General features: G+C 39.3%; 1 protein-coding gene across 3 annotated transcripts in view; it reads left to right on the top strand.

Annotated features, from left to right (window-relative positions):
* Window positions 1-24,776, top strand: part of LOC126092590 (anoctamin-1-like) — a 266,356-nt gene that overhangs the window by 212,256 nt on the left and 29,324 nt on the right. For all 3 annotated transcript variants that reach the window (XM_049908280.1, XM_049908281.1, XM_049908282.1), the window contains one exon: window positions 9,033-9,265. In XM_049908280.1, the coding sequence (XP_049764237.1) occupies window positions 9,033-9,265 (233 nt within the window). The remainder of the gene's footprint in view (window positions 1-9,032; window positions 9,266-24,776) is intronic.

The raw sequence follows: 24,776 nt of genomic DNA, 5'->3' as shown, positions 1-24,776 counted from the left end.
AAAGTGAAGAAGTTGTGGTTCAGGATGAAGCTGGCTAAGGTAATGAGGAAAGAGGTTTTAGGTAGGGTGGTAGGTGATCGGCATGAAAGGAAGTGCTCCATCGCAGCGAGGCCCTGGACATGCGGAATATTTGTGTATAAGGAAGTGGCATCAATGGTTACAAGGATGGTTTCCGGGGTAACAGACTGGGTAGGGATTCCAGGCGTTCGAGAAAGTGGTTGGTGTCTTTGATGAAGGATGGGAGACTGCATGTAATGGGTTGAAGGTGTTGATCTACGTAGGCAGAGATGCATTCTGTGGGGGCTTGATAACCAGCTACAATGGGACGGCCGGGATGATTGGGTTTGTGAATTTTAGGAAGAAGGTAGGGGTGCGGGGTGTTGGTGGGGTCAGGAGATTGATGGAGTCAGGTGAAAGGTTTTGTAGGGGGCCTAAGGTTCTGAGGATTCCTTGAAGCTGAAGCTCCGCCTGGACATCAGGAATGGGATTACCTTGGTTGCGAAAGCTTGAATTTTGTGTGTATGTTTGTGTTTGTTTGTGTGTCTATTGACCTGCCAGCGCTTTTGTTTGGTAAGTCTCATCATCTTTCTTTTTATATATATATAATAGAGGGAAACATTCCACGTGGGAAAAATATATTTGAAAAGAAAGATGATGAGACTTACCAAACAAAAGCGCTGGCAGGTCGATAGACACACAAACAAACACAAACATACACACAAAATTCTACCTTTCGCAACCAACGGTTGCCTCGTCAGAAAAGAGGGAAGGAGAAGGAAAGACAAAAGGATTGGGTTTTAAGGGAGAGGGTAAGGAGTCATTCCAATCCCGGGAGTGGATGTCTGCTTGTGTCTGTGTATGTGTGGATGGATATGTGTGTGTGTGCGAGTGTAAACCTGTCCTTTTTTCCCCCTAAGGTAAGTCTTTCCGCTCCCGGGATTGGAATGACTCCTTACCCTCTCCCTTAAAACCCAATCCTTTTGTCTTTCCTTCTCCTTCCCTCTTTCCTGAGGAGGCAACCGTTGGTTGCGAAAGCTAGAATTTTGTGTGTATGTTTGTGTTTGTTTGTGTGTCTATCAACCTGCCAGCGCTTTTGTTTGGTAAGTCTCATCATCTTTCTTTTCAAATATATATATATATATATATATATATATATATATATAAAGATGATGAGACTTACCAAACAAAGGCGCTGGCAGGTCGATAGATACACAAACATACACACAAAATTCTAGCTTTCGCAACCAACGGTTGCCTCGTCAGGAAAGAGGGAAGGAGAGGGAAAGACAAAAGGATATGGGTTTTAAGGTTTTCCCACGTGGAATGTTTCCCTCATATATATATATATATATATATATATATATATATATATATATATATATATAAACAAAGATGTTGTGACTTACCAAATGAAAGTGCTGGCAGGTCGACAGTATATATATAATAGAGGGAAACATTCAACGTGGGAAAAATATATTTAAAAAGAAAGATGATGAGACTTACCAAACAAAAGCGCTGGCAGGTCGATAGACACACAAACATACACACAAAATTCAAGCTTTCGCAACCAACGGTTGCCTCGTCAGGAAAGAGGGAAGGAGAGGGAAAGACAAAAGGATATGGGTTTTAAGGGAGAGGGTAAGGAGTCATTCCAATCCCGGGAGCGGAAAGACTTACCTTAGGGGGAAAAAAGGACGGTATACACTCGCGCGCACACACACACACATATCCATCCGCATATACACAGACACAAGCAGACATTTGTAAAGGCCTTTACAAATGTCTGCTTGTGTCTGTGTATATGCGGATGGATATGTGTGTGTGTGCGAGTGTATACCTGTCCTTTTTTCCCCCTAAGGTAAGTCTTTCCGCTCCCGGGATTGGAATGACTCCTTACCCTCTCCCTTAAAACCCATATCCTTTTGTCTTTCCTTCTCCTTCCCTCTTTCCTGACGAGGCAACCGTTGGTTGCGAAAGCTAGAATTTTGTGTGTATGTTTGTGTTTGTTTGTGTGTCTATCGACCTGCCAGCGCTTTTGTTTGGTAAGTCTCATCATCTTTCTATATATATATATATATATATATATATATATATATATATATATATATATATATATATATAAAAACAAAGATGATGTGACTTACCAAATGAAAGTGCTGGTAGGTCGACAGACACACAAACGAACACAAACATACACACAAAATTCAAGCTTTCGCAACAAACTGTTGCCTCATCAGGAAAGAGGGAAGGAGAGGGAAAGACGAAAGGATGTGGGTTTTAAGGGAGAGGGTAAGGAGTCATTCCAGTCCCGGGAGCGTAAAGACTTACCTTAGGGGGGAAAAAAGGACGGGTATACACTCGCGCGCGCGCACACACACATATCCATCCACACATATACAGACACAAGCAGACATATTTAAAGACAAGAGTTTGGGCAGAGATGTCAGTCGGGCAGAAGTGCAGAGGCAAAGAGTGTCTGTATATGTGTGGATGGATATGTGTGTGTGTGTGCGAGTGTATACCCGTCCTTTTTTCCCCCTAAGGTAAGTCTTTCCGCTCCCGGGACTGGAATGACTCCTTACCCTCTCCCTTAAAACCCACATCCTTTCGTCTTTCCCTCTCCTTCCCTCTTTCCTGATGAGGCAACAGTTTGTTGCGAAAGCTTGAATTTTGTGTGTATGTTTGTGTTCGTTTGTGTGTCTGTCGACCTGCCAGCACTTTCATTTGGTAAGTCACATCATCTTTGTTTTTAGGTATATTTTTCCTTCGTGGAATGTTTCCTTCTATTATACACACACACACACACACACACACACACACACACACACACACACACACACACAAATGCAACTCACACACACGACTGCAGCCTCTGGCAGCTGAAGCTACAGTCGCGTGTAGCGCGCGCGCGACTCGCAACTGTAGCTTCAGCTGCCAGAGGCTGCAGTCGTGTGTGTGAGTTGCATTTGTGTGTGTGTGTGTGTGCGTGCGTGCGTGCATGCGTGCGTGTGTGTGTCATCTATTTTTAACAAAGGACTTGATGTCTGAAAGCTTATGTTGTGACAGTCTTTTTGGACAGTCTTTTTGTTGTGCCTGTTTGTGACTCAGCATCCTCACTGTATGGTGAATAGCAACTTCCTGTTTCATAATAGTGTTACATTCCATCCTGGATTTTCTATTGTTTGAACTAGTTTTTTGACTTATCTGGCAACTTCAAAGACATTTCGGTCAAAACCTCTTGACATATTCAGTCTATTATCCGCCACAGAGAAACTTTAACTGTTACATGTATGCTCTTCAGCCATATGATGATGTCTGTTGTTTACTATAGCTGGCAAATCTTCTGTAGTTCGGGCACGGGATCAGGGACTTTCAACTATAAATTACAAGATGCGGATTTGCCAACACCTTGCAGCTGGGGAAGTAAGGTTAACTCATAAAAAAGTGTGAATATCTCCAGAGGTTTTGATTTAAATGTCTTTGGTGCTGCCAGGTAAGTCGAAAAGTTAGTTCCCTCCTGTTACATCCCTGGCTCCGCCCAGGGCATTTTTTGTGCTATGATAGGAGTAATTTTCATTCTGGTTCCCATCTTTTACTGTGCATAATTCTGACATTAGGTGGCTGTAGCTTGGCAACCAATTTAGATTTTTGTTGACTCAAGTGGTAACTGATACTAAATAGATTTTTTAATTGTCTTTTGAACCTATAGCTTGGACCCATGCGCACAAGTTTGAAGCTTAGAAGTGGCAAGTGTAATAAAAACTCACAAAATAATATGTTTCTTGCATGTAAAATCCAAATGAAGCTACAGAGTGACCATTATTGAACAGTTTTGGGGAAAAAAAGGGTAAATTAGTTACAAACTATGGCATGCACACACGTTATTCAACATTTATACATCACTAGAGATATTCTGATTTATGTTATGACATGTTCAATATGCTTGCCATCATGGGTGGTGATGTAGCACAGACGAATAGCGAAATTCTGCTGGACCCACTGAATTGTTGGAACATCAATGACCTCCTGAATGGCTGTTTACAGCCCTGCAATGGTTTTGAGGTTATACACATTGTCTTTAATATAGTCTCACAAAAAGGAGTCGCATGTGTTCAGATCCGGTGAGTATGATGGCCAATTGAGGCCAATGCCAGTGGCCTCTGGGGAGCCTACAGTCAGAATGCAGTCCCCATAGTACTCCTCCAGGCCATCAAACACTCTCCTGCTTCGATGGGGTCGAGGTCTGTCTTGCACGAACCACATCTTGTCGAAGTCAGGATCTCTTTGGATAATGGGGATGTAATCATCTTCCAAAACCTTCTTATAGCGTTCAGTAGTTACTGTGCCATTGAGGAATATCACACCGATTATTCCGTGACTGGACATTGCACATCCCACAGTCATCTGCTGAGGATGAAGAAACTTCTCAATCACAAAATGCAGATTCTCAGTGCCTCAAATGCACCAATTTTGCTTATTGACGAACCCATCCAAATGAAAGTGCGCTTCGTTCCTAAACCAAACCATACAGTGCATGCTGATTCCTATCATGCCACATGGCCAACCGTGCAGTTTAAATGTCCTAACACAAACCGTTCAGAAGTTATGAAGTATTTCATATAGTTCAATAATTGACATCCTCTAGATTTTTTCAATTTTATTGTAAGAATGCATGTTTTATTTAGTTGACTTACTTTAAACTGTTTCTGCACATTCAGTTCACGTAAGAATGAATTTTATGTGCCACATTTATCTCAACAATGGGTAAAGGTTATTGGACAAAAATTTTCGTCTTGAGTTTATCCTTTTATCTACCTTCATGGACAGTTAAGACTTATCTTAGATTAAGGTCTGATACACTGGTGAACCAAATTAAAATCATAAGTCTCACTCCAGTCTAGAGTTATTCAAGGTTCGCTGTTTTTGTACATAAAATCCAAATGAGGTGACTGCATTTGCAAGTGAAATCCGAATAGTGCACATATAAATGGTGCTATTAGCAGAGCATTAATTTCATCCCAATTAAAATCTTTTGCAAAAGGAATTAATCGATTTGTAAAGTTTGCCTGGGCACCAGCTCCAGTTCCTGGTTCAAACCTTGCTTAATGTACTGTAACATAGCTACAGTGAGACAGACTTTGAAATGGCTATACAAATGGCCACTTGTCCAGGCCAAACCAAAAACATTTTACCCATGTTCCTAGCTGAAATAGGAACTGAGCTTTTGAAAACATTGTGATTTATTTAAATACTTTCATAGTGCTACAAACTCCAAGATTAGTTAGTGTGCCGGACTTCCGTTTGTCACTCTGCTTGCTTTGCTCTGCTATCTCAGTCATATCATTTAAATAATTGTTGTAAATCTGTTTAGAATTTTAAGACAACCTTTTCATGCTATTTTCTGGTTCTTTGCTTGCAATTAAATTTCCAAGTTGTATTAAAACCATTGCATTCAGCTACATCATTATTCTTTGGGATATAATATCTTGTATCATTTTGTTAATCATTCCAATTTTAATTTGTTTAAAAACTTATGCTTAATTCTACAAAGAAATTCACTAACTATTAAGTTAAAAACATAAATGCTAATTTGTTATTTGGGCCAAAAGGCAGCTGTACGCAACTGACTGTTAAATATAACCAAGCTAGAATTACAACAATATGAGAGAAGGAAAATAGCAACTTTCCTTCTCTCGTATTGTTACATTCCAAGCTAGAATTACCGTAGATTGTGTGCTTGCCCAGTCACTGCATATGGCTGTTGGCCGGACACAATTGGTGTGCTGATCCGAATAATAGACCAGTGAGCTTGCAGTGCATTGATGTCAAAATTGAATCTGGCTGCGAAATTACCTGGATGCGAATAACAAACCTGAGTGAACTAAGTTAATTGTTGGATATTTTTACCACCCACTTGATTCAGCTACATTAGTTATAAAATCATTCAAAGAAAGTCTACACTCAGTCCTCTATCATGCACTTTTATTTGGAGGTAACTAGCTAGTCGAGCATACATCTGCCATCTATGATTCAGTGCAGGTGGTGTGACAGTCTAGTAAAATTGTTCTGAACATGTTCTTTTTCCAAAACTTTCTTCAGCAGCTTATTTGACAACCCATATGCATTGGAAATATTCTAGGTCTTATAGCTACAAACAGACCTGACCTTATTGACAGTATCAGCATAGAGACAGGGATTAGTAATCATGTCATCTTCATAGCAGTCATTATTAAAGTTAATAAACCCATCAGGAAGCCAAGGAGAGTATTTATGTTGCAAAGAGCAGATGAGCAGTTGTTAGCATCACACTACACAGTGAATGGAAACCAGTTAGTTCCAATGTGATGAAAGTAGAGGAATTATGGACAAAGTCTAAGCTGATTGTAAATCATGCTCTGGAGAAGTACATGCTGAATAAGTGTATTAAAGATGGAAAGACCCACTGTGCTTTAATAACAAGATTTTGGAAATGCTGAGGAAGCAGAGATTGTTGCAGTCTCAGTTCAAAAAGTAATGGTGAAACGTCAGTTTAGTTAGCAGAAATTCTTGCATTTGTAAAAAGATCAATGTGCAAACAAGAAAACAATTTCCACCATCATATCTTAGCAAAAGATCTTGCTGAGAACTGGAGGAAATTCTGGTCCTACGTAAAATCGCTAAGTGGGTTGAAGGATTCTATCCAATCACTCATCGATCAGTCTGTTGTGGCAGTTGTAGACAGCAAAAGGAAAGCTGAAGTTTCAGATTTGGTGCTTAAGAAATCATTCACAATGGACGATCATAGACTCTGACCATTGCACTGACTCCCATATGGAGGCATCCCTGGCATAAAGGAGCAACTGAAATACTTGAAAGGAAATAAGGTGTAAGATCTGTATGAAATGGAAATTCGATTTTACAGAAAGTACTCTGTGGTACTGGCCCCTTATTAGCTTGCATTTCTCATGAATCTTTCACCCAGTGCAAAGTCCCAAGTGACTGAGAAAAGTGCAGGTAATTCCTGTATGCAAGAAGATAAAAGAACAGTCCTGCAAAATTACAGATCAATATCCTTAACACTGATTTTCTGCAGAATTCTTGAACATATTCAGAGTTCAAATACAACAAATTTCCTTGGTACAGAAAAGCACAACATGGATTTACGAAGCATCACTCAAGTAAAACTCATATGATATCCTGTGAACTGTGGATGAAGAGCAACGGGAAGATTCCATATTCCTAGATTTCCAGAAAGCATATGACATGGTGTTCTCTGCTGACTATCAGTGAAGGTACGAGCATATGGAATATGTTCCCAGATATGCGAGTGGCTTGAAGACTTCTCAAGTAATAGAACCCAGTATGTCATCCTCGACAGTGAGTGTTCACCAGACATGTATTTTGAGGAGTGCCTGACGGAGGTGTGATAGGACTGCCTTTGTTATCTATGTACATAAGCGATTTAACGGGTAGGATAGCTTTCTCCATATGTAGAAAAATCTGAGTTAAAGCAGGTAATTAGAAAAAACAGTCATGTAATGTCTGAATATGGTAATGGTGGTGAATTGCTTGATAAAGTCATGTCATGTCAAGTAAATAACAAGACATAACAATATGAAATGGAATGACCATATAAGGTCAGTGATAGGGAAGGTGAATGATTACTTCTGTTCATGGGGAGAATTCTATGAAAGTTAAGCATGTCTATAAAGGAGTTTGCTTGAAGAGCACTAGTGTGACCCATTCTTGAGTTCTCTTAGAGTGCTTTGGACCTCCCACCAGGTTGAATTCAAGGAAGACATTAAAATAATTCAGAGGTGTGCCACTAGATATGTTACTGATAGATATGATTAACATGCAATTATTATGGAGGTGCTTCATGAACTCAAATGGGAGTCCCTGGAGGGAAGACAACATTCTTTTTGTGAAACATAGAGCAAATTTAGAGAACTAGCATTTGCAGCTGGCTGTACAACAGTTCTGCTGCCGTCAAAGTTCATTTTGTATAAGAACCACATTGGCAAGAGAAATTACAGATTATACAGAGGCATATAGTCAGTCAGTTTTCCCTCGCTCTGTTTGAGAGTGGAAGAGAAAGAGAAGTGACTACTAACGGTACAAGGTACCTACTGCCATGCACCATATGCTGGCCTGCAAAGTACTTATGTAGATATAGATGTAGAAAAACAATTAGGTGTTAAAATGGTGATATGTGGCACCTTCAGCGAATAATGTCACAGAATAGTGTCGAGAGATGTCTCACAAAACCCAAAGAAACTCTGGTCAAGTTCAACAACTCATGCCGGGTGCAACAGCTGTTGTGTTAAAAGTGAAGAGGTGGATTTTCAACTATGTAACATTGTGAAGAAAATATCCATGTTGGGTAACCGGCAAATTCGGAAAAGTTTATTGCGTGCTGTCTTCTGGTACAACAAAGCTAAAATTAACAAGTCTGATTGGCCTTTTATGAGTTAGAATGATGATAGTAATTGAAAGTTCAAATAACTATCATAATATTCTACAGTGCTGGACCACAGCCTGGACTTTCCCTCATTCATCCTCTGACAGCATCCATACATTGTCTAGAGATGGCGGCTAAATAAATAAAAAGATTTTGATCATTTGAATTTAGCGGAGTGATGCTGATGGTTGACCCTCTTAGTCACATGATTTCATTTATATCTATGAAAACAGTTTTGCCTGTAACTGTTGATCATAAACATTCCGCTCATAACAGTGTGCAAAATCTTCAACAACTTTCATGAATGGCTTAAACATAATATAACATCTGCAATTTTACCTTTAAAAGGGTTTTATGAATCACTTCTTCAAACTGCAAGTTATTTCTGCTCCAGCAAGTACTTAGAAGATCAATATTGTAATTGCTGTTATAGAATTATCATTCTCACTATTGTATTACATATCATTTTCTTCTGCACAAATAATGTGTTTTTTTTCCCCTGAAACGTTAACAAGGCATGCAGATACTGTATTTTATTAGTACTGTAAGTGTGTGCCAGATATAGAAATGACATTCGTTGTTGGTTTCACAGCGACACTGTTCCTGGAACTGTGGAAACGGTACTCAGCTAGCATAGTACATCGCTGGGGGCTCACTGGTTTTGATCTCCAGGCTGAGCATCCCCGTCCAGAATATCTGGCACGTCTTTCTCATGTGAAGCGCAACAAAGTGAATGTCGTTACTGGACTGGAGGAACCCTATGTGCCATTCTGGAAAGTGAGAGTGCCTGCAACCATTCTGAGCTTCTCAGTTGTTTTGCTTCTGGTAAGTTTCAAAATGTTTTCATGATATGTGAACAATATTTAATTAAATTTTGATTGACTTAGGATTAGTACATTGTTTAACATTGAAATTTGATGACTTTTCCTGCTTTTACTAATATTAGTGGTAAATTGGTGATCCTGATTACTTGATATAATAGGTGATATGTTTTTAAGATTTCTCCTTGCCATCAAGATTTAATTTATTTTTCATGGTTTTTGGAATCACTCAAGATGAATAATGGGATAACTTCTGTGTCATGGTCATGACTGTTTACATTCCACATTCTTATCAATTCGAAGCTGATGCTATATATCTAATCACCTCATCATTGATAGAGGGTTAAATGTTATTATTATTATTATTATTATTATTATTTGTATATTCTGTTTATTTGAGAGTCTATTATAAACATTTCATGTTCTCATAAAAAACATGAAAATGAATAGGTTGTCATTGTATGAGGAGAGCTTCTGATTTGTAATCGTATTGAAGTTCTCTGTGTGTTTCATATGTGATAAACTATGATGATAGCTTTCACAGTAATGTGAAATTGAATTATTTTGTTCTGCAGGTATAAGATGTTGTGTAGGCATTGTTACAACCCTGTATAATTGACAGTGTATAGGAGGAAAATTAAGAGATGCATAATAATAATGGATTGATGAAGAAAGGGGAGTTATTTATTGTCAAGTTCATGTTAACACCCCCACCCTTTCCCCCATTCACCTTCCGCCCTGTAACTATGAATTGTATAATGATCTGATTGCGACTTACAAACTCCATCTACTCAGGGTTTCCAGTGACAAGATACTGTCCTCATTCCAGTCCTTAAACTAGGCAAAACCCCACTGTCTACTAACAGCTACCAACTAATTAGCCTCACCAGCGTACTGTGCAAACTGCTTGAAAAGACGATAGCTCATTCTGGGTTCTCGAATCGAGGTGCCTTCTATCCTGCTATCAGTGTGATTTCCAGGAGAGATGATGCACCACCAATCATCTGGTTACGATGGAAACAGCAGTCCTATAGCTTTTTTCTAAATGCGAACATCTCATTGCTGTCCTTTGTTACCTATATTTGTGGCTCACCCCAGATTTGCACGCATATCGTTAAATATCTACAGCCAGATCATTTGTTTATCTTATGTAGTGGTATATACAAACCTCCCTCATGAATCAGACTATCTCCTTTTGAAAACCATATCAAGATCCCTACAGTAGTTTCTGAGATTAGCCATAGCAAACAGACAGAAAAATGTGGCAAGAGACTTTGGTTTATAATCTGCATGGATGAAGCATATGATACAGCTTGGCATCATTACATCTTTCTTACTCTCTATGACTGAGACTTTTGTGGATCTGTACCAATTTTTGTCACTTTTCATCCCACAAATTGTTTCAGGTTAGAGTTGGTGCATTGCTCAGCTACCCACATGTTAAAAAGAATAGCGTCTCTCAGGGCTGCATATTGTGTGTAACAGTAACTATTCCTTATCGTCATCTGACGAATGGGTATCCCCACCATGTATGTTGAAAGTTTTTGCATCTAGTATAGCTCCCAAACTGTAGACTTTGATGAATTCCATCTCCAGGTACCCATCCAAAGCGTCCTTGCCTGGACCCTTTCCCATTGCTTTAAATTTTCTCACATAAAAACATGAGTCTAGCACTTCTGTTGTCATACTGTAAGTTCTTCTGATCCATAGCTCTACTTGGGTACCCACTCCTTGGACATTGTTGCACAATCCCAATGTTTGGGACTCCTCTTTTAGAAAAAGCTGACGTGGCTGTCACATATTTACCAAGTAAAGACTACGCATGTGTGAAACATTAACACTCTGTTTTCTCACCCACTATTCTTGAGGTGCAGATCACACTTCTCTACTTGTATTTACTGTACTCAATATATCATGACAGACTAAGAATGGCTACTGCTGCCTTTCGGGTTAGACGCATAGTTAGTCTATTCGCTAAAATGAGGATTTGACCTCTTCAGTTCTGACAATACCAACTCTTGCTCATTTATACAACCCTCATACAATAATTTCCTTGTCTTGTGACTTACCAGATTATTTTTCATGCAGTGGGTGTCAACTCTCTGACACTTGTCCTCTGGCGGGGATTACCAGTTGGAATATGCCTCAAAACCTCTGCCAGTGCCTGGCCCGATTGGAATGTGCTCCCTGTGTATTCTTGTGCCCTCCTCCTTGATTAGTACCCATACCATGAATTAGGAGTGTTGGAAAAAGAAGTAGGTGCATCTGGAAAGACAATGATGATTTCCACACACTGATGGAATTTGCCAACCATGTGATTAATAGCAGTACTGCTATTGCTTGTCCGCCAACAGATAGTGTAGTGGCCTAGCTACCAGAGCGCCATCTGTCTCTACCCTATAGTAGGGAATGCTGACAACCAGAAGGCCCAGTGTGGTGCAGATGTGTGAAGCAAGCAAGTAGCTATGCCACAGAGATTCACTCGTGCTTCCTACAGTCTGCTGAGTGAGTTTGAAAGGGGTCAAATTGTGGCCTTACGAGTGGTGGGATCGTCCTTTTGGAGAATTGCCACCCAAGTTGGAAGTGCTGCACTAATTGACCAGTGATGTTGGTAGCACTGGCCACATGATCATTCTCACACCTGTAGCCAAGGCTCTAGATGTCCATGTAGCACAGACACCTGCCAGGATCATCATATTGTAAGGGCAGCAGTGGCAGATCATACAGCTACCACAGCTAGGCTTGTGAGCCTAGATGTGACAACACAAATTGCAGCGAACCATTTATTAGCAGTGAGACTAGAGGCACACAAACCTCTAGCCCATCTTTCTCTCATATCACAGCATCCATGTGCATGGCTCAGTTGGTGCTGTCAGAAGATCACTTTGAAGATGGAATGGTGCACCATGGTAGTGCCAATGAAAGTAGATTCTGCCTGCATGCAAGTTATGATCGCTTGCATGTATAATGTAAACCTGCTGTCTCGTAGAGTGGGTTCATCTAAGACACGCTGGCCCCACCTTAGGCCATATGATCTGGGGTATAATAAGTTACGACTCTCATTCACCTTATGTGTTTCTGGAGGGGATGCTAACCAGCAGTTAGTATGTGCAGAATGTTGTTAGGCCCATTCTTTTGCCGCTCTTGCAACAGGATGGTGATGTGTTGTTTCAACAGAGTAATGCTCACCCAAACACTGTCCATGAACCCCTTCAATAAAATTCTTCAAGGTGTCAGACCGCATCGTCATAATTTAAAATGCGCCAACGTTTCGGCCAGCGTTGCAGCTAGCTTTCATCAGGGCCTTACGTTAAACTGCTAAATGAAACACACTTGGTTCCTTAAATAGCTGCACGAGAAAACCGTGTCGTTACTTGATTGGCTGTAAAAGGAGGAGGAGGCTATGGGTTAATGGCTATGGGAAGCAGACGATAGACAGCATCATGTCGACAAGGGAGAAGACTAATAGGGAAGAGGAGAAGGAGGCACAGAGCATTGCTGTGTTACCATGTGTACAAGGGGTCACCGAACGGATTGGCAAAATTCCACGAAAAGCCAACATCAAACCAATTTTCCGAAGCAGAAACAAAATATCAGACATGCTCGGTTCTACCAAGGATGCAGTTGACAAACTACACACAGCTGGCGTGTATGAAATTGGTTGTGCGTGTGGATTAGTCTACATAGGTGAGACGGGACGTCCGATTAGCACAAGGCTCTCGGAACATGAAAGATATATCTGCCTGAAACAACACACTAAGTCAGCAGTGGCGGAACACCGAGACGAGTGCGGGAAACCAATATTTTTTCAAGAAGCCCGCGTCCTGGCGAAACAGCCTCTCACTTTCAAAAGAAAGATTAGAGAGGCAATAGAAATAGCCAAAAGACCCGCCAACATGAATAGAGAGGACGGGTACAAGCTTCCGAGGTCTTGGCTGCCTGCAATAGCAGGGCTACGGAGCGGCGGCAGAGCCGCGGCGGCCCATGCAGACACGCGGAGAGCCGCAGTAGTGGTCGCGAGCACACAAAGCAATGGCACGCTGCAGCCGGTTTCTGGACAGCATGTAAACAGTGTGACGTCACAGCCATCACCTGTTCGCTATTCGTCCGTCTCCTCCAATGGGGTGGATTAATATAAAGACCAATAGAAAACAGCTATTTCAGCCAATGACAGATAATAAAGGAAACACCAATAAAGCATACCTTTCACCCCTCCTCCTCCTCCTTTTACAGCCAATCAAGTAACGACACGGTTTTCTCGTGCAGCTATTTAAGGAACCAAGTGTGTTTCATTTAGCAGTTTAACGTAAGGCCCTGATGAAGGCTAGCTGCAACGCTGGCCGAAATGTTGGCGCATTTTAAATTATGACGATGCGGTCTGATACCCTGAAGAATTTTATTGAAGATGACAACGGCCGCGGAAGCCTACGCTTATAAACTGTCCATGAACTCAGCATGCCCTGCAAGATGTGCAGCAACATCCCTGGACAGCGTGATCTCCAGACTTGTCTCCAACTGAGCTCGTGTGTGATATGATGGGATGATGAGTGACTCGTGCAATTTGTCAACCAACACCTCTAACAGATCTTTGTAAACAGTTCGAGCAGGCATGGCATAATGTATCCCAGGACAGTATTTGCCATTTGTGTGGTCAGGTGGATGTCAGAGTCAGCATCTGCATTGCTCCTTGTGGATGCTACACCATGTACTAATATGGGGTTTCAGCATGGGTCAATACCTGGTGTCTCAGAATCACTTGTGCTATTGATTTGTAAATGTAATCATTTCACATACTCCATGTGCACTGTTGCAACAATAAATTTTGAGTGAATTGGAAACCTCTAAAAGAGTGTACTAATTTTTTCCCCCCCAAGCTGTGTATTTTAAGTTTCAGTTGCCCCCATAACCATTAGGTGTCTGTTCTTCTCATTTCTTCAGGAGTATCAGGGTGCTACCATCATTTACACTGACAGCTCTAAAATTATGGATAGGATATGGTTTTCTATCTCCCATCAGTCAGGAATATCACTTGCTGCTGGGAACATACAGCGTTTTTATGGCAGAGCTCTTAATCATTAATAGAGCCCTACATCTTATTCCTTGACCATGTTTTAATTTTTAGTGACTAAATGAACAGTCTCCAGGCTATTGATCAGTGTTACTCTTGTCACCCTGTGATAACTGCTATTCACAATTTTCTCTTTGACCTTTGTCGTACTACCTGCTCATTTGTCTTTATCTGTGTTCCAACTCTGTGAGTATCCAGGAAGATGAACTGGCTGACTGTTTGTCTAGAGAAGTGATTCCTCAACCAATATCACTTTTACAATACCAAGTGCAGATTTACAAGTGCAAATAACACTTCCACTCACTCGGAGATGGAATGTTTAGAGGACTACTGCCACCTTTAAAGAACTCTGCACTATCAAAGAGACTATGGCTGCATGATTAATCTCTTTCCATTCCTCCCAAAGAAAGCCACTGTTCTGTGTTGCCTCCATAATGATCATACTGGATTAAACCATAATTTTATCTTTTTATCTTATGTAAAGAGCCGTCCCTATGTGTGGTTTGTGGAGCCTCACACACAGTAGCTCTCTTATCATGGTGGAGTGCCCCTTGCTCCTGGAGGGGGCACTCCAGTGAGGGCTTGCTCAAACGCTTTATTCCCATAAAGCATATATCTTTCTAACACAAACTTATGTTAGCTGGGATTACATGCAAGTTTTCTTTTAATCTAATTCTGTGATTGTGCATACAAGACAGTTGTAAATGATAATTTGAAATTAACTTGTTTCACAATCTTCATTACATCTTCATAGTGTTAGCATAGTCATGTATTACTGTGTGGTGCAGAAAGTTTTTTGGATTCATTTCATTCTGTTTATTGATATTAATAATAAAAGATACTTTTATTGTACATCTGGAGCAGTCACATTAACAATACAACATTTCTTATGTAAAAACTGACTTCCATGTTTCATTTCTTAACAAACATGAATTTACTACCTACCACAAAGTTAGATTAAAGTGATCAGTGATGCTTACCTCACAATGTAAATATTTATATGTATATTTATATTTTATACCTAAAAACAAAGATGATGTGACTTACCAAATGAAAGTGCTGGCAGGTCGACAGACACACAAACGAACACAAACATACACACAAAATTCAAGCTTTCGCAACAAACTGTTGCCTCATCAGGAAAGAGGGAAGGAGAGGGAAAGACGAAAGGATGAGGGTTTTAAGGGAGAGGGTAAGGAGTCATTCCAGTCCCGGGAGCGGAAAGACTTACCTTAGGGGGAAAAAAGGACGGGTATACACTCGCACACACACACATATCCATCCACACATATACAGACACAAGCAGGTCTGCTTGTGTCTGTATATGTGTGGATGGATATGTGTGTGTGTGCGCGAGTGTATACCCGTCCTTTTTTCCCCCTAAGGTAAGTCTTTCCGCTCCCGGGACTGGAATGACTCCTTACCCTCTCCCTTAAAACCCACATCCTTTCGTCTTTCCCTCTCCTTCCCTCTTTCCTGATGAGGCAACAGTTTGTTGCGAAAGCTTGAATTTTGTGTGTATGTTTGTGTTCGTTTGTGTGTCTGTCGACCTGCCAGCACTTTCATTTGGTAAGTCACATCATCTTTGTTTTTAGGTATATTTTTCCTTCGTGGAATGTTTCCTTCTATATAACCATATCATATATTTATATTTTGATATTTAAATCTAAAGTTAAAAGTTTTATGTCATTAATATTTTATAAAGTTTACAATACACATTTCCAAATTAAAATCCATAAACTAAGTCAGTAATAATAATAAATCCCGTGGAGGCCCGGGAAAAGAATAGGCCTCCGGTATGTTCTGCCAGTCGTACAAGGTGACGAAAAGAACAAACCACTAATAGGGCTAACCCCCCTTTTAGTGTGATTACTTGGTTCAGGACAGAACTAATGAAGCCTCGGACAAGCGCTGTCATGGTCGGGAATGACGCTTGAACCCTATGCCCGTCCACAACGGTAATGACACTGCTAGCCACACGGCAAATGATTTAAATCCAAATAGAGGTGTTTTGCAGGATATGCTTCCTGCAACCACCCTAGAAGGAAAACAAACACAGAGGATGAGATGTCAGATGAAGTTAACTCACACCTTATGTTCTGTTATTACCAAGCAACAAACTTAGGAATCAACACAACTGGATACAGATCACAAGTATACACAACATTTATTACCAGATACCCAGAATTAAAATTTCTAACAGAACAATGACTAGCTGATCAGATTCGTGTAATAATAAAAAATAACAGGATACCCCAGTCAGAATTAGAAAACATCAAACAACAAGTACAACAAATACTGGAACAAAATAATGTGCAATCAGAAGAGGAAGAAAATACAGTAATGGACTCAAACATCCCAGAGCAAACAAACAAAGAACAACACGCATCAATTAAACAATCAGAGGAAAACGAAATCTTAAGACAGCCACCAGAACAAGCACAAATAGAACACGAAGAGACACATGTGTTAGACATAGAAGAGAAATTTCAGCTGACATATATAGAATACAAAGACACAAATACAGACATTAGACCATTCCTGCATAGACTGCCAAATAACCCACAAGTCGAAACAACAATAACAACTATCAACACAATCATACACAACAAAATAAATGAAAATACAACTATGGAAGAGTTACAACTACTGGTTTATATAGGAGCACTCACTACACTAAATATACACACTAGGCACAGATCAGAACCAACCAACACACAGAAGAAACCCACAAAACCAGCATGGCAACACAGGCTACAGATCAGAATAGAAAAACTGAGAAAAGACATCGGACAGCTAACACAATTTATAAGAAATGAAGTATCAGACAAAAAACGAAAAAGGTTAGGTAAAATCTCACACAAGAAGCGATAGAACAATTAGATGAAAAGTAGCAGAAATTACAAGCATTGGCCAAACGACTTAGAAGATACAAAAAAAGTGAAAATAGAAGGAAACAAATCCAAACATTCGACACAAACCAAAAGAAATTTTACCAGACAATAGATAACACACACATCAAAATAGACAATCCACCAAACATAACAGACATGGAACACTTCTGGAGCAACATATGGTCAAACCCGGTACAACATAATAGACATGCACGGTGGATACAAGTAGAAACAGACACATACAAAACGATACCGCAAATGCCTGAAGTGATAATTTTGCAACATGAAGTCACCCGAGCAATTAATTCTACGCACAGTTGGAAAGCCCATGGAAATGATAAAATAGCATATTTCTGGCTATAGAAGTTCACCTCAACACATTCACATCTAACTAAATTATTTAACAATTACATTGCAGGGCCATACACAGCCCTGATACACTTACACAAGGAATAACTTATCTGAAACCGAAAGATCAAGCAGACACAGCAAACCCAGCTAAATATCGCCCCATAACATGCCTACCAACAATATACAAAATATTAACTTCAGTCATTACACATAAATTAATGACACATACAACACAGAACAAAATTATAAATGAAGAACAAAAAGGCTGCTGCAAAGGAGCATGAGGTTGTAAAGAGCAACTGATAATAGATACAGAGGTGACATATCAAGCTAAAACTAAACAAAGGTCGCTACACTACGCATACATTGATTACCAAAAAGCTTTTGATAGTGTACCCCACTCATGGTTGCTACAGAATTGGAAATATATAAAGTAGATCCTAAATTGATACAGTTCCTAAACATAGTAATGAAAAACTGGAAAACCACACTTAACATCCAAACAGATTCAAATAATATCACATCACAGCCAATACAGATTAAGTGTGGAATATACCAAGGAGACTCATTAAGTCCGTTCTGGTTCTGCCTTGCTCTGAACCCGCTATCCAACATGCTAAATAGTATGGATATAATATTACTGGAACATACCCACACAAAATCACACATTTGCTATACAGGGGTGATCTAAAACTACTGGCAGCAACAAATCAACAACTCAACCAATTACTAAAGATAACAGAAGTATTCAGCAATGATATAAATATGGCTTTTGGAATAGACAAATGTAAGAAAAATAGCATAGTCAAGGGAAAACACACTAAACAAGAAGATTACGTATTGGATAACCACAGCGACTGCATAGAAGCGATGGAAAAAACAGATGCCTATAAATATCTAGGATACAGACAAAAAATAGCAATAGATAATACAAATATTAAAGAAGAACTAAAAGAAAAATATAGACAAAGACTAACAAAAATACTGAAAACAGAATTGACAGCAAGAAACAAGACAAAAGCTATAAATACTTATGCTATACCAGTATTGACCTACTCATTTGGAGTAGTGAAATGGAGTAACGCAGACCTAGAAGCAGTCAATACACTTACACGATCAAAATGCCACAAATATAGAATACATCACATACATTCAGCAACAGAAAGATTCACATTAAGCAGAAAGGAAGGAGGAAGGGGATTTATCGACATAAAGAACCTACATTATGGACAGGTAGACAATTTAAGAAAATTCTTTATAGAACGAGCAGAAACCAGCAAAATACACAAAGCAATCACTCATATAAATACATCGGCTACACCATTACAATTTCATAACCACTTCTACAACCCTTTAGATCACATAATATAAACATGATATGAAGGAAGTAAATTGGAAAGAGAAAACACTACATGGCAAGCACCCGTATCATCTAACACAGCCACACATCGATCAAGACGCATCCAACACATGGCTAAGAAAAGGCAATATATATAGTGAGATGGAAGGATTCATGATTGCAATACAGGATCAAACAATTAACACCAGATATTACAGCAAGCATATTATTAAAGATCCCAATACTACAACAGATAAATGCAGACTTTGCAAACAACAAATAGAAACAGTAAATCACATCACAAGCAGATGTACAATACTAGCAAATACAGAATACCACAGAAGACATGACAATGTAGCAAAAATAATACATCAACAGCTTGCCATACAACATAAACTAATAAACCAACATGTTTCCACATACAAGTATGCACCACAAAATGTACTGGAGAATGATGAATACAAATTATACTGGAACAGAACCATTATAACAGATAAAACAACAACACATAACAAACCTGACATCATACTCACCAACAGAAAGAAGAAATTAACACAACTAATCGAAATATCCATACCAAATACAACAAATATACAAAAGAAAACAGGAGAAAAAATTGAAAAATACATCCAACTGGCTGAGGAAGTCAAGGACATGTGGCATCAGGATAAAGTTGACATTATACCAATTATACTATCAACTACAGGAGTCATACCACACAATATCCACCAGTACATCAACGCAATACAACCACATCCAAACGTATATATACAACTACAGAAATCTGTAATTATTGATACATGTTCAATTACCCGAAAGTTCCTAAATGCAATGTAACATATACCACCCAGTTAAAAGGAAGTCACGCTTGATCAAGGTCCACGTCACTTTCCATTTTTAACCAGACATAACGTCTGAGAAAGGAGGAAATAATAATAATAATTTTCCATAATTTTAGAATTTTTTTCCCAAAATTAAAGCAAAATATGTTCAATAAAACCTTCAATGACTTGATTCGTATATCAAAATAACTTATCATTACACATTCTTGTATTTGTACATAAGTAAAATAGTACTCATAACCAAACAACTGGTCTTTGAAGGATATCCAGTATCGAGTAGTACATCTGAGTGTACAAATGTTGCAAAAAGGACTAGTGAGCCATTGACCAGTTCCATTACAACAGCGCCCCAAGAATTTTGAAAGCATAGGAATGTGAGCAAAATTCTGGTGCTAATATACTTTCTGATATGTTCCATACCCATGAGTCATCTCATTATTTGGATCTAAGGAACGAAAACTGAATCTAATCTAATCTAATCTAATCTAATCTAATCTCTCTAAGTTTGGCTAACATTAAGAAAATAATTTTCTGGAAAACAATCCCTAAAAGTAAAGTATGCTTAATATGTATGAATTTTGCTGTTACAGTGATAGTCAATAAAAAATTACACAAGCAGAGCTGACATGTTGTGTTGACTTTTGTTGCTTTGTTGGCACAGATAGGTGTTAACCATCTGAGCTAGATACATTTTTGTGCTCAAGTAACCTGATCCAAAAATAGCTCATGAAATATAAAACTTGTTTACCAGCAATAATAAACTTCTGTTAAAACAAACAGAACACAGAAGAAGATATACAGTAAGCACTGGAGACTAGTTTTTGTGTTAGATTAACACTAGTAGAGTTCCGCTACTTTACCAAGGAAGTTATAACACTGTTTCTTTTCATGGTATAACACATGGAATACTGAGAACAGGTACAGATACAGAACAACATTACCTCTGGTGGCTGGTTCGTAGGCTCTTTGACATCTGTTACGAACATGATAGTCAACAATCTATGTACTACATCAGTCCTCCTGGTGGAAGCGGAGTGTCATCTAAAAATCTTGCAGGAAAATGCACTCGATATAGAGAGTGTGTTCTTCATATGGATAGAGGTCTGCTTTGGGTGGTTGCGCTTGTGCTTGAGGCTAAGGCTGGTTTTGCAGCATGAGGGTCAGTGACAGTTCTGGGAAAATGTATGTGGGTTGCACTCTAATCAATCGAGATTGTAGTTTCATTTGATAGTATGAGTTCGTGCTCCTCTTTTGATGGCCTGATATGTGCCTGTGAATGGGAAGTTGTAGCAATGGTTTGACACTGCCTGTTCATAACATGGCAAGTGTGCTTGTTTGCAAGTCATGATGCACATAGGTAGGTGTTATTCCATGTATTCATAAGGGGGGTGGATGGTGAGTACATGTGATGTGTTCTCCCAGGTGTCACATGAAGTCTTACTGTTTGGGACTTGGGTCTATGAACTCGCCAGGCAGTCTTAAGTGCTTTGCCATACACACGCTCCACTGGTGATAAATCCAAGTCCAGTTTGATGTGGTGCAAAGACCAAGGAAAACCATGAGCAATGCAGTTGTCTATCTAGTGTCACTAAACATCAGTGCAGCATTTAAAGAACTGTTTCAGTCTTCAACCATTATGGTGTACGAGTGTATGCAAAACTCTAATTTGGGTGCGACAAGTTGATATTGTGGTGAACGGCATATTCCGACGAGGAATTTCCGTGAGATCGCCACTGCAAAATACATCTCTTGCTCTCCTGTTGTATTTAAAATGAAATATTTATATTTCCCAGGTTTTCAGAAGAGTATACATAAAAGGAAATAAGGAACTAAGCTAAAGCAATAATTAAAATAAAAGCACACACAAAGAATATTTATTTATAATAATAAATAAATAAATAAATAAATAATGTTTTAATTAACTAACCTATAGAAATAATATGTTAAACCTTGTCATTGCTCACTGAGTGGTAGCTGGCTGTCGAATGATGGAGAGTACAGTACAATTTTCTAGGTTGAGTAATCAACAACTCTGATTCGATTTGCCAGTTGCAGTCCATGGTAATTTGCAGCAGACAACCAAAGCACTAAATCCATTGTGACCCAAGGGCAAAGGCTAGGATTTTGGTCAATATGTTGTAGATTGGCATAGCTTCTGTCCAATGAGTAAGACATGGGATCTTCATAATGGTTTCTACTTTCTCAGGAAGTTGTAGTCACCTTGCTAATGAAATTAGACTACCTAAGAACAGGGGCGGCCAAGATTTTTGTTCACTGACCACACCCAGCCACGAGTGCCACCAAAGTGCTCACCATCACTTCACATTTCCCCCACCACTGTGCCACACTGTCTGAGTGCAAGTAGGGGGAAGGGGGGGAAACAATGAATGTACCACATTTAAATGGCATTGCAGTCACACTGCATGCAAGTTGGTTTTATATTGCACATTTCTCAACAACATAGATCATAAATAAAACAAGTTTTCAGTATTAATTAATTATTTTTGCTGAATACATAAGATAATTTTTGTCTGGTACAAACTGTTGGCTTATGGACACACACAGACAATTTAACAGGATTTCGCACGCACGTTGCCACATAATCATGACTTGTTTAGTTTCATAATCAGAAATAGATCTTTCACACAAATAGTTGATCAAAATATTGTAGTGCTTCTGCAACCTCATTGTGGGGACTTGGAAAATTTGCCTCAAGAAAGCAATGTAGACAATCTGGACAGTTTTAATGTGAAAATCTGTGTCATTGAAATTGGGATTACCTTGCAGGTAAATCAGTTATGTCTGCTTATGCATATGGGCGCTTTCAATTGAAATGACAAACAGTTTCTAAAACAGCTCAAAAAGAGGTGGAAGACTGACAGTGCCCTCAAAACCTTTATAAAATTATCCTAATTCTTCCAAGGCTGCAATGAATTCTTCAAAGCTCACACTTCCTTTCACGTCAGTGAGCTTAGGGAACTGGACTGTCTTTGTCAGAATGTGTCCCTTCTACAACACTATTTTCTTCTTAAATTCCTCCCCATCAAATCAGAAAGAAGTTACCTTGCAATGTTTTACTGTGGACAGTGTGCAGTGAAGCCCACTTAAAATATGAAGTCTGCAAACTGTTCCAGATGTTCTAATGTTCATTCCTGAACTCCTGTTTTCTTCATAAGCTGAACAATAGTAAGTTTTAAGGGGAGGTTTACTATCTTCTGCTTCAAAAAATTGATTTTTTTAAAAAATTGCATATTTGGATGCATAAGAGTGTTTAGAATCAACCCCTGAAACTGTTTTTGCGAATACGGAATGGAAATGTTTGAACAAAAAGAAAGTGCACCTGCCTGAAATTGACCTTTTTCATGCACCAGTTTTTTCCTTTGAGAGGATGAGTTATTGTACCGGTGCTTGGGAGAAAAAACACAAAATTCAAATGAACGTTTGAACGTGTGTATTTGGAAGTTAGCACCCAAGCATTTGCATTCTGGTGCGAAGACTGTGGAGATTGCGACTTTCTTGGCAGTGAGCAGTTTGAATGAAGGGCATTCAGCAATTCTGACGACCATGACAATGATGGCTGTCACCCTGAGACTCTATTCAACGCAGTTCTCCAAGCATTTGGACGACCACCGGATTCAAGCGGCCAAAAACTGCTTGTCACTGGCCATATGAGCGACTCTGGAGCAGTGCAGGATGGCCCAGATTGAGCAGAATGCCCTCTATAAGGAAGAGGAAGGACTAGTTTATGGACCCAGAATAGCAGATTGAACTTACGTTGTATAATATTGCATTTTTATGTAGTCAAAACTTCAAACGCGTTTTTCTCTAAATGACGCTTTTTTAACACAAGGTATGGTAACTTCAAATCTACTGAACTGATTGGCATGATTGCTTGTTTCCAATGAAGCTAACTAAATTGTCTAGAAGTTGTACCACTTTTATTCCAATCCATCAACTTGGCCGACGAAGTCGAAAAATCGATGAAAAAACCCTATTCTTTTTTTCAAATGGCCGCCATTTTGTTTCCTATGGTCCAAATAACTTAAGCGAGGTACAACTCCTAAAGAATTTTATATATTTCGCTAATGTCAACTCAATTTTGATTTCAGACGAGCCGGCTGACCTGTGACATACCGCGCGTTGAGGTCTACATCAAAATTTTGTTTCGTTCCGACAGCACTTCCACCTTTGCTCTCTGACATTTCCAGTCAAAAAAATTCCAGTTGTAGAGGAAATATCAATAAACATATTGACCAAATTTGACATTGATATCAATAACACATACCGAGAAAAAAATTCTCAAAGAACATGCTTTTTTCGGGCCAAAGATAGCCTCCCCTTAAATCAAAAAATCATTTCAGTCATGACCCTAGACTTCACCAACGTGCATTGCAGTAATATATGAAGTCTCCATACCCTTTATTCATTTACATTGAAAATTTTTGCATCTGACAATGGAATAATGGGTGCAATTTCAGGAACATTACTATTTGTACCACCAATATCTTCACGTGCTCTATGTCTGCAAATTTAGCACAATTGTTTTTTGATGTACAGAACAATGAATACCATCTGTCGATCATTGTAATTTTTTGCTCTTCCATTGTCATCTACATAGTTAAATTCTCTCTGCATGGCACTGTAATGTCATTTCATAATAAATAAGCAGTACTCGTCACTTATGTCAACTGAGAATTCTCATCCCTCTTATGTTGTTCCCATTCATTTTTAAGGATTGTAACAGTAGTAGACTGCCTCTTTTTGTGCAAACAGCCACTGGACTTGTGAACGAACATTCCACAAACAAATAGCGAAGGGTAAACAGCACGTCGCCACAGTTCTGCCGAACTGAAAAATGCCACACTGCAATGCTAAATGAAATGTCACGCTGTTCCGGGTACCTCTGAGAAGGACTGAGCAAAGCCAAGTGACAGTCCCAGCCTTGGCCCACCTGCAGCCCGCACACGCTACACGCATGAAGTTTGGCACGCCGTGACCAGTCCTGCCTTCAGATAATCTGT

Source organism: Schistocerca cancellata, chromosome 7 (genome assembly GCF_023864275.1).
Source record: "Schistocerca cancellata isolate TAMUIC-IGC-003103 chromosome 7, iqSchCanc2.1, whole genome shotgun sequence".
Classification (NCBI taxonomy): domain Eukaryota; kingdom Metazoa; phylum Arthropoda; class Insecta; order Orthoptera; family Acrididae; genus Schistocerca; species Schistocerca cancellata.
Note: the sequence above shows the minus strand (reverse complement) of the source record. Positions and strands in the feature narration are given on the sequence as shown.